The 12,180-nt window shown below is 51.0% G+C and overlaps 1 protein-coding gene across 1 annotated transcript; it reads right to left on the bottom strand.

The window, feature by feature from the left end:
- Window positions 1–1,656: 1,656 nt before the first annotated feature.
- LOC138661572 (FK506-binding protein-like) lies at window positions 1,657–12,174 on the bottom strand. Its single transcript, XM_069746383.1, has 2 exons — window positions 12,037–12,174; window positions 1,657–2,735 (listed from the first exon to the last, which is right to left on the bottom strand). Exon 2 carries the CDS (start codon window positions 2,697–2,699, stop codon window positions 1,902–1,904), a length of 798 nt encoding a protein of 265 aa, XP_069602484.1. The 5' UTR covers window positions 2,700–2,735; window positions 12,037–12,174; the 3' UTR covers window positions 1,657–1,901.
- Window positions 12,175–12,180: the final 6 nt, after the last annotated feature.

Here is a 12,180-nt window from a genome sequence, read left to right as displayed (position 1 = left end):
AGGACTAGGGTTACTGTTGGGACTACGGTTAGGATTAGGACTAGGGTTACTGTTGGGACTAGGGTTTCTTTTGGGACTACAATTAGGATTAGGACTAGGGTTCCTGTAGGGACTGCGGTTAGGATTAGGACTAGGGTTACTGTTGGGACTAGGGTTACAGGTAGGACTACTGTCAAGATTAGGACTAGGGTTAGTTTTAGGCTGGCTTTACACTTGCCGTGTTTTTTAGGCCCCAATGCATTTCTATGGGGCCGCAAAAATTCGTAGGAGCTCCATACGCCCGTGAGGGCCGTATTTACGGCTGTGAAAAAATATTGAGCGTGCTTGATATATTTCACGGTTTACGGACACGGCCCCCATTGAAAATCAATGGGGCCCCAAAAACAACGGAAGCTTGTTTTTGCGGTGCACTGTGAATTCTGGGTTTTGCGGACCGCTGTTTTTTTTGGTCCCTACTTTTTCCCTACTATTCTAATCCAGATAAATGGCGATCCGCAAGATTTTTGCGGCAGACCAGGAAAATTACGGCGATACAGCCCACAAAAACGGGCCGCTAAAATCACAGTAAGGCCGGGATCACACATGTGAGAAAAACGGCCGAGTCTCGCATTTTCATACCCGGCCCTGCCACCTGCACTTCGCAGCGGAGCGTGCGGCCGCATAGCAATACATGGAGCTGCACGCTCCGCTCTGGAGTGCAGGCGGCAGGGCCGGGTATTAACATGCGAGACTCGGCCATGTTTCTCGCATGTGTGATCCAAGCCTTAGTGTAAAAGAAGCCTTAGCCAGAGAGAAACTGTAAAGTACAAGAAAAGCAATCAGACAAACCTATCTTCTGCAAAGATGACACATGGCCGTCTCATGGTGGTCTGCACCGGATGAAGAAGGGAACATAACGACAATCGGAGGAGACGCCACCTGTAAGTCACTGGATTTACCTGTGCAGGTCTCATATTACGCCGAGACCTGCACGCTATAATATAGGGTGATCTGCACCCATCACCGGCACAGTCCTGTCACCTGCTGACGATGACCCCTGAGGAACCCCGAGATTGGAGGGGAAACAGCAGGATCTTGAGCTGAGCACAGTAAGTTATAGCTTTGGCTACACTTACTTTGCTTGTAACAATTAAGGCTGGAGCTACACGGTGACTCTAGCAGTGACATGTGAGCTGCTGTTATTGGGATTGGTGCCTTTAGGTTTTTATATTTTAACAGGAAAAAATACCGGAATGTGCAAAAAGCACCGAGACCCGGACTCGAGAAGTAAACCTAGCCAACATCTGGCCCTATAGATGAGATAACTGTCTGAAGACCAGGCAGCCATCTCTCCCGAATCCCCCATAAACTCAGGCTCTTGGTCGGTGTTTCCTACAGAGAGCGCAGCACGTTGAATTCCAACTACCGGATCCTTTTCTCCCATGACATCATCTTTTGAGTAAGACCATCATCCACATCAGATGGACAAATGGACCCATCAAAACCCGTAAGGCCAACTCTCATCCAATGTGCATGGAGACCTGAAATTGTTCTTTTGCCTCTTCCAGTGGCCTGAATTCATCCTGCCCTACCTTCTCCTACTGGGTCATTAGTGCAGCCGGGGTCATTATTACGGCAATGTAGAAAGTTTACAAACAAGCAGAATTAAGAAATAAATGGAATAAATAATATAATTTATTTGTACACAGATATCAACCAAGTGTTCGGTGCGTCACTCCATACATCGGTGCATTAATGGAAAATCTCCCCGAGGCAAACAAAGCAGGAGTCAGTCCTCTCACCAGACAAAAGAGTTGCAGTGCAGACCCCCAAAGTCATCAGATTGCAGCCCTTCTGGTGATGTGGGACTAGTGGGGTTACCGAGGATCATGTCACCTTCTCTGAGAATTAATGGCTACGAACTAAAGGAACATTTTCCCTAAAGCTTTACTGATCTGCGCCTGCTCGCTCTTCTGCTTTTCCCTGACTTTGATGATTTCTCTTCTTGCCTCTTTGTTTTCTGGATCCAGTTTCATCACTTTTTCTAAATCTGCTCTTGCACCCATCCAGTCTGACATGCCCGCTCTGGCCATGCCCCTCCTGTACAAAGCTTTCAGGTGGTCAGGGTCCTTGTCGAGAACTCGGGTGCATCTCACCTCAGCCTCACGTAATCTTCCCTTCTTGAGGTCACAAGCCGCCAAATTAGAAAGCAGAGCAACCTTCTCCTCTTCTGCATCTCCAGGTGTACAGACCAGAAGTCTGAGCGCTCGGGTATATCGTCTTTCTGCCCCTTCGAAGTTCCCGTCTCTGTATGCCTTCCCGCCCGCCTCCCGATCTCTGACTGCCCTCTTAATCTTCTCACTCACATCTAATTCCCATGCCTCCTTTCCATCTTCAAAACTCTCTAATCGCAAGACAAACTGAGAGCCCTGTACATGGTCTACTCTGCAGACTTCTCCAGGGACCATGGTCTCAAGACATTGGTCAATGAGACTGTCCCGACTGGAATCACCTTCCCCCAATTCTATCTGTACCCTGCAGCCAGCAGGATACCCAGCGTCTATGGTAGTAGGGTCACCCGGAGCTTCAAGAAATATGGTGCACCTGGCACCTTCTTTGGGTTTGTCCACGCCTGATCCCGGCTGTAGGATGGTCTTGGTGAAGGTCCCGTCTGGGCACTGCCAAGACCTGCAGATTGGTGAAGTTGGAGGACTCTCCATAGCCTCTCACGATTCCTTTGTCAAGGCCTTACTAATCTGTCAGAAATAAAAAAAAAAACATAAATCAATATTATCGACAGGATACAGATTGTAAAGACAATGAATATTAATACAAGGAATCACTCAGGACCTGGCAGGAGAATCACAGCTATTCTGCACCTGGCATCATCTCAGGACCGGTCAGGAGAATCACAGCTATTCTACACCCGGCATCATCCCGGGACCTGTCAGGAGAATCACAGCTATTCTACACCCGGCATCATCCCGGGACCTGTCAGGAGAATCACAGCTATTCTACACCCGGCATCATCCCGGGACCTGTCAGGAGAATCACAGCTATTCTACACTCGGCATCATCCCAGGACATGTCAGGAGAATCACAGCTATTTTACACCCAGCATCATCCCAGGACCTGACAGGGGAATCACAGCTATTCTACACCCGGCATCATCCAAGGCCCTGGCAGGAGAATCACAGCTATTCTACAGCCGACATCATCCAAGGACCTGTCAAGAGAATCACAGCTATTCTACACCCGGTATCATCCCAGGACCTGACAGGAGAATCACAGCTATTCTGCACTCGGCATCATCCCAGGACCTGACAGGAGAATCACAGCTATTCTACACCCGGTATCATCCCAGGACCTGACAGGAGAATCACAGCTATTCTGCACTCGGCATCATCCCAGGACCTGACAGGAGAATCACAGCTATTCTACACCCGGTATCATCCCAGGACCTGACAGGAGAATCGCAGCTATACTACACCCGGCATCATCCCAGGACCTGACAGGGGAATCACAGCTATACTACACCCGACATCATCCCAGGACCTGACAGGAGAATCACAGCTATTCTACACTCGGCATCATCCCAGGACCTGACAGGAGAATCACAGCTATTCTACACCCGGTATCATCCCAGGACCTGACAGGAGAATCAGAGCTATTCTACACCCGGCATCATCCCAGGACCTGACAGGGGAATCACAGCTATTCTACACCCGGCATCATCCCAGGACCTGACAGGAGAATCACAGCTATACTACACCCGGCATCATCCCGGGACCTGACAGGAGAATCACAGCTATTCTATACCCGGCATCATCCCAGGACCTGACAGGAGAATCACAGCTATTCTATACCCAGCATCATCCCAGGACCTGACAGGAGAATCACAGCTATTCTACACCCGGCATCATCCCAGGAACTGACAGGGGAATCACAGCTATTCTACACTCGGCATCTTCCCAGGACCTGACAGAAGAATCACAGCTATTCTACACTCGGCATCTTTCCAGGACCTGACGGGAGAATCACAGCTATTCTACAGCCGACATCATCTCAGGACCTGACAGGAGAATCACAGCTATTCTACACCCGGTATCATCCCAGGACCTGACAGGGGAATCACAGCTATACTACACCCAACATCATCTCAGGACCTGACAGGAGAATCACAGCTATTCTACACTCGGCATCATCCCAGGACCTGACAGGAGAATCACAGCTATTCTACACCCGGTATCATCCCAGGACCTGACAGGAGAATCACAGCTATTCTACACTCGGCATCATCCCAGGACCTGACAGGGGAATCACAGCTATTCTACACCCGGTATCATCCCAGGACCTGACAGGAGAATCACAGCTATTCTACACCCGGTATCATCCCAGGACCTGACAGGAGAATCACAGCTTTACTACACCCGGCATCATCTCAGGACCTGACAGGAGAATCACAGCTATTCTACACCCGGCATCATCCCAGGACCTGACAGGGGAATCACAGCTATTCTACACCCAGCATCATCCCGGGACCTGACAGGAGAATCACAGCTATACTACACCCGGCATCATCCCAGGACCTGACAGGAGAATCACAGCTATACTACACCCGGCATCATCCCAGGACATGTCAGGGGAATCACAGCTATTCTACACTCGGCATCTTCCCAGGACCTGACAGGAGAATCACAGCTATTCTATACCCGGCATCATCCCAGGACCTGACAGGAGAATCACAGCTATTCTATACCCGGCATCATCCCAGGACCTGACAGGAGAATCACAGCTATTCTACACCCGGCATCATCCCAGGACCTGACAGGGGAATCACAGCTATACTACACCCGGCATCTTCCCAGGACCTGACAGGAGAATCAGAGCTATTCTACACCCGGCATCATCCCAGGACCTGACAGGAGAATCACAGCTATTCTACACCCGGCATCATCCCAGGACCTGACAGGAGAATCACAGCTATACTACACCCAGCATCATCCCAGGACCTGACAGGAGAATCACAGCTATTCTACACCCGGCATCATCCCAGGACCTGACAGGGGAATCACAGCTATTCTACACCCAGCATCATCCCGGGACCTGACAGGAGAATCACAGCTATACTACACCCGGCATCATCCCAGGACCTGACAGGAGAATCACAGCTATACTACACCCGGCATCATCCCAGGACATGTCAGGGGAATCACAGCTATTCTACACTCGGCATCTTCCCAGGACCTGACAGGAGAATCACAGCTATTCTACACCCGGCATCATCCCAGGACCTGACAGGAGAATCACAGCTATTCTACACCCAGCATCATCCCAGGACCTGACAGGAGAATCACAGCTATTCTACACCCGGCATCATCCCAGGAACTGACAGGGGAATCACAGCTATTCTACACCCGGCATCATCCCAGGAACTGACAGGGGAATCACAGCTATTCTACACTCGGCATCTTCCCAGGACCTGACAGAAGAATCACAGCTATTCTACACTCGGCATCATCCCAGGATCTATTAGGAGAATCACAGCTATTCTACACCCAGCATCATCCCAGGACCTGACAGGAGAATCACAGCTATTCTACACCCAGCATCATCCCGGGACCTGACAGGAGAATCACAGCTATTCTACACTCGGCATCATCCCAGGACCTGACAGGAGAATCACAGCTATTCTACACTCGGCATCATCCCAGGACCTGACAGGAGAATCACAGCTATTCTACACTCGGCATCATCCCAGGACCTGACAGGAGAATCACAGCTATTCTACACTCGGCATCATCCCAGGGCCTGACAGGAGAATCACAGCTATTCTACACCCGGCATCTTCCCAGGACCTGACAGGAGAATCACAGCTATTCTACACCCGGCATCTTCCCAGGACCTGACAGGAGAATCACAGCTATTCTACACCCGGCATCTTCCCAGGACCTGACAGGAGAATCACAGCTATACTACACTCGGCATCTTCCCAGGACCCGACTGGAGAATCACAGCTATTCTTCACTCGGCATCTTCCCAGGACCTGACAGGAGAATCACAGCTATTCTACACCCAGCATCATCCCAGGACCTGACAGGAGAATCACAGCTATTCTTCACTCGGCATCTTCCCAGGACCTGACAGGAGAATCACAGCTATTCTACACCCAGCATCATCCCGGGACCTGACAGGAGAATCACAGCTATTCTACACCCGGCATCATCCCAGGACCTGACAGGGGAATCACAGCTATTCTACACCCAGCATCATCCCGGGACCTGACAGGAGAATCACAGCTATACTACACCCGGCATCATCCCAGGACCTGACAGGAGAATCACAGCTATACTACACCCGGCATCATCCCAGGACATGTCAGGGGAATCACAGCTATTCTACACTCGGCATCTTCCCAGGACCTGACAGGAGAATCACAGCTATTCTATACCCGGCATCATCCCAGGACCTGACAGGAGAATCACAGCTATTCTATACCCGGCATCATCCCAGGACCTGACAGGAGAATCACAGCTATTCTACACCCAGCATCATCCCAGGACCTGACAGGAGAATCACAGCTATTCTACACCCGGCATCATCCCAGGACCTGACAGGGGAATCACAGCTATTCTACACCCAGCATCATCCCGGGACCTGACAGGAGAATCACAGCTATACTACACCCGGCATCATCCCAGGACCTGACAGGAGAATCACAGCTATACTACACCCGGCATCATCCCAGGACATGTCAGGGGAATCACAGCTATTCTACACTCGGCATCTTCCCAGGACCTGACAGGAGAATCACAGCTATTCTACACCCGGCATCATCCCAGGACCTGACAGGAGAATCACAGCTATTCTACACCCAGCATCATCCCAGGACCTGACAGGAGAATCACAGCTATTCTACACCCGGCATCATCCCAGGAACTGACAGGGGAATCACAGCTATTCTACACCCGGCATCATCCCAGGAACTGACAGGGGAATCACAGCTATTCTACACTCGGCATCTTCCCAGGACCTGACAGAAGAATCACAGCTATTCTACACTCGGCATCATCCCAGGATCTGTTAGGAGAATCACAGCTATTCTACACCCAGCATCATCCCAGGACCTGACAGGAGAATCACAGCTATTCTACACCCAGCATCATCCCGGGACCTGACAGGAGAATCACAGCTATTCTACACTCGGCATCATCTCAGGACCTGACAGGAGAATCACAGCTATTCTACACTCGGCATCATCCCAGGACCTGACAGGAGAATCACAGCTATTCTACACTCGGCATCATCCCAGGACCTGACAGGAGAATCACAGCTATTCTACACTCGGCATCATCCCAGGGCTTGACAGGAGAATCACAGCTATTCTACACCCGGCATCTTCCCAGGACCTGACAGGAGAATCACAGCTATTCTACACCCGGCATCTTCCCAGGACCTGACAGGAGAATCACAGCTATTCTACACCCGGCATCTTCCCAGGACCTGACAGGAGAATCACAGCTATTCTACACCCGGCATCATCCCAGGACCTGACAGGAGAATCACAGCTATACTACACTCGGCATCTTCCCAGGACCCGACTGGAGAATCACAGCTATTCTTCACTCGGCATCTTCCCAGGACCTGACAGGAGAATCACAGCTATTCTACACCCAGCATCATCCCGGGACCTGACAGGGGAATCACAGCTATTCTACACCCGACATCATCCCAGGACCTGACAGGAGAATCACAGCTATTCTACACCCGGCATCATCCCAGGACCTGACAGGAGAATCACAGCTATTCTACACTTGGCATCATCCCAGGACCTGACAGGGGAATCACAGCTATTCTACACCCGGCATCATCCCAGGAACTGACAGGAGAATCACAGCTATTCTACACCCGGCATCATCCCAGGACCTGACAGGAGAATCACAGCTATTCTACACCCGGCATCATCCCAGGACCTGACAGGAGAATCACAGCTATTCTACACTCGGCATCATCCCAGGACCAGACAGGAGAATCACAGCTATACTACACCCGGCATCATCCCAGGACCTGACAGGAGAATCACAGCTATACTACACCCGGCATCATCCCAGGACCTGACAGGAGAATCACAGCTATTCTACACTCGGCATCATCCCAGGACCAGACAGGAGAATCACAGCTATACTATACCCGGCATCATCCCAGGACCTGACAGGAGAATCACAGCTATTCTACACTCGGCATCATCCCAGGACCTGACAGGAGAATCACAGCTATACTACACCCGGCATCATCCCAGGACCTGACAGGAGAATCACAGCTATTCTACACCCGGCATCATCCCAGGACCTGACAGGAGAATCACAGCTATTCTACACTCGGCATCATCCCAGGACCAGACAGGAGAATCACAGCTATACTATACCCGGCATCATCCCAGGACCTGACAGGAGAATCACAGCTATACTACACCCGGCATCATCCCAGGAACTGACAGGAGAATCACAGCTATTCTACACCCGGCATCTTCCCAGGACCTGACAGGAGAATCACAGCTATTCTACACCCAGCATCATCCCAGGACCTGACAGGAGAATCACATCTATACTACACCCGGCATCATCCCAGGACCTGACAGGAGAATCACAGCTATACTACACCCGGCATCATCCCAGGACCTGACAGGAGAATCACAGCTATACTACACCCAGCATCATCCCAGGACCTGACAGGAGAATCACAGCTATACTACACCCGGCATCATCCCAGGACCTGACAGGAGAATCACAGCTATTCTACACTCGGCATCATCCCAGGACCAGACAGGAGAATCACAGCTATACTATATCCGGCATCATCCCAGGACCTGACAGGAGAATCACAGCTATTCTACACTCGGCATCATCCCAGGAACTGACAGGAGAATCACAGCTATACTACACCCGGCATCATCCCAGGACCTGACAGGAGAATCACAGCTATACTACACCCGGCATCATCCCAGGACCTGACAGGAGAATCACAGCTATTCTACACTCGGCATCATCCCAGGACCAGACAGGAGAATCACAGCTATACTATACCCGGCATCATCCCAGGACCTGACAGGGGAATCACAGCTATACTACACCCGGCATCATCCCAGGACCTGACAGGAGAATCACAGCTATTCTACACTCGGCATCATCCCAGGACCAGACAGGAGAATCACAGCTATACTACACCCGGCATCTTCCCAGGACCTGACAGGAGAATCACAGCTTTACTACACCCGGCATCATCCCAGGACCTGACAGGAGAATCACAGCTATACTATACCCGGCATCATCCCAGGACCTGACAGGGGAATCACAGCTATACTACACCCGGCATCATCCCAGGACCTGACAGGAGAATCACAGCTATTCTACACTCGGCATCATCCCAGGACCAGACAGGAGAATCACAGCTATACTATACCCGGCATCATCCCAGGACCTGACAGGAGAATCACAGCTATACTACACCCGGCATCATCCCAGGAACTGACAGGAGAATCACAGCTATTCTACACCCGGCATCTTCCCAGGACCTGACAGGAGAATCACAGCTATTCTACACCCAGCATCATCCCAGGACCTGACAGGAGAATCACAGCTATACTACACCCGGCATCATCCCAGGACCTGACAGGAGAATCACAGCTATACTACACCCGGCATCATCCCAGGACCTGACAGGAGAATCACAGCTATACTACACCCGGCATCTTCCCAGGACCTGACAGGAGAATCACAGCTATTCTACACCCGGCATCATCTCAGGACCTGACAGGGGAATCACAGCTATACTACACCCGGCATCATCCCAGGACCTGACAGGAGAATCACAGCTATTCTACACTCGGCATCATCCCAGGACCTGACAGGAGAATCACAGCTATTCTACACCCGGCATCATCCCAGGACCTGACAGGAGAATCACAGCTATACTACACCCGGCATCATCCCAGGACCTGACAGGAGAATCACAGCTATACTACACCCGGCATCATCCCAGGACCTGACAGGAGAATCACAGCTATACTACACCCGGCATCTTCCCAGGACCTGACAGGAGAATCACAGCTATTCTACACCCGGCATCATCTCAGGACCTGACAGGGGAATCACAGCTATACTACACCCGGCATCATCCCAGGACCTGACAGGAGAATCACAGCTATTCTACACTCGGCATCATCCCAGGACCTGACAGGAGAATCACAGCTATTCTACACCCGGCATCATCCCAGGACCTGACAGGAGAATCACAGCTATACTACACCCAGCATCATCCCAGGACCTGACAGGAGAATCACAGCTATACTATACCCGGCATCATCCCAGGACCTGACAGGGGAATCACAGCTATACTACACCCGGCATCATCCCAGGACCTGACAGGAGAATCACAGCTATTCTACACTCGGCATCATCCCAGGACCAGACAGGAGAATCACAGCTATACTATACCCGGCATCATCCCAGGACCTGACAGGAGAATCACAGCTATACTACACCCGGCATCATCCCAGGAACTGACAGGAGAATCACAGCTTTACTACACCCGGCATCATCCCAGGACCTGACAGGAGAATCACAGCTATTCTACACCCGGCATCATCCCAGGACCTGACAGGAGAATCACAGCTATTCTACACCCGGCATCATCCCAGGACCTGACAGGAGAATCACAGCTATACTACACCCAGCATCATCCCAGGACCTGACAGGAGAATCACAGCTATACTATACCCGGCATCATCCCAGGACCTGACAGGGGAATCACAGCTATACTACACCCGGCATCATCCCAGGACCTGACAGGAGAATCACAGCTATTCTACACTCGGCATCATCCCAGGACCAGACAGGAGAATCACAGCTATACTATACCCGGCATCATCCCAGGACCTGACAGGAGAATCACAGCTATACTACACCCGGCATCATCCCAGGAACTGACAGGAGAATCACAGCTTTACTACACCCGGCATCATCCCAGGACCAGACAGGAGAATCACAGCTATACTATACCCGGCATCATCCCAGGACCTGACAGGAGAATCACAGCTATTCTACACCCGGCATCATCCCAGGACCTGACAGGAGAATCACAGCTATTCTACACCCGGCATCATCCCAGGACCTGACAGGAGAATCACAGCTATACTACACCCGGCATCATCCCAGGACCTGACAGGAGAATCACAGCTATACTACACCCGGCATCATCCCAGGAACTGACAGGGGAATCACAGCTATTCTATACCCGGCATCATCCCAGGACCTGACAGGAGAATCACAGCTATTCTACACCCGGCATCTTTCCAGGACACACCTGGGGGTTACAGCACATAGTTGGGGTCCCGGCAGACACTTAGGGTCACACGTCCACCACTTTCTTGCCGTCGTCTGTAGATAGCCCTCCAGCCCTTCACTAGCTGCATTGATCTTGATCGCTTAACTCTGCTATAATGCTTAGCTGGTCCTGCAGGACTACAACAACCAGCATGCACTCACCACACAAGCTATGCAGAAGAGGGCGCCAGTGCAAGAACAATAGCTCGTCATCATAATAATAATAATAATTTTTATTTATATAGCGCCAACATATTCCGCAGCGCTTTACAAATTATAGAGGGGACTTGTACAGACAATAGACATTACAGCATAACAGGAATACAGTTCAAAACAGATACCAGGAGGAATGAGGGCCCTGCTGCTCGCAAGCTACAAACTATGTGGAAAAGGGGAGACACGAGAGGTGGATGGTAACAATTGCTTTAGTTATTCGGACCGGCTATAGTGTAAGGCTCGGGTGTTCATGTAAAGCTGCATGAACCAGTTAACTGCCTAAGTATGTAGCAGTACAGACACAGAGGGCTAATACTGCATAAAGTGTATGAGAACATGATGCGAGGAACCTGTTTTTTTTTTATAAATAGGCCACACAGGGATCGTTAGGTTAATGCATTGATGTCCATGTCATCATGGACACTTCCACCCGCTGTGTTGGTAGCAGTGGCCCCCTCACCTCTACAGGGCGCCCGGTGGTCTCCGCTCCTGATGCTCTGTGTGACTGGCGGCTCCGATCACCAGGAGGAAGTGCGGAGGAGGAGGAGACTGCACTCCCAGCATGCACTGCGGTACCGCCCTCAGTGCAGATTGCAGAAAGCTT

The sequence above is a fragment of the Ranitomeya imitator genome, chromosome 2 (genome assembly GCF_032444005.1).
Source record: "Ranitomeya imitator isolate aRanImi1 chromosome 2, aRanImi1.pri, whole genome shotgun sequence".
Classification (NCBI taxonomy): Eukaryota; Metazoa; Chordata; class Amphibia; order Anura; family Dendrobatidae; genus Ranitomeya; species Ranitomeya imitator.
Note: the sequence above shows the minus strand (reverse complement) of the source record. Positions and strands in the feature narration are given on the sequence as shown.

Coding starts and splice junctions, on each gene's coding strand:
- LOC138661572 (XM_069746383.1), bottom strand. CDS start 2,699: ATGGAGAGTCCTCCAACTTCACCAATCTGCAGGTCTTGGCAGTGCCCA.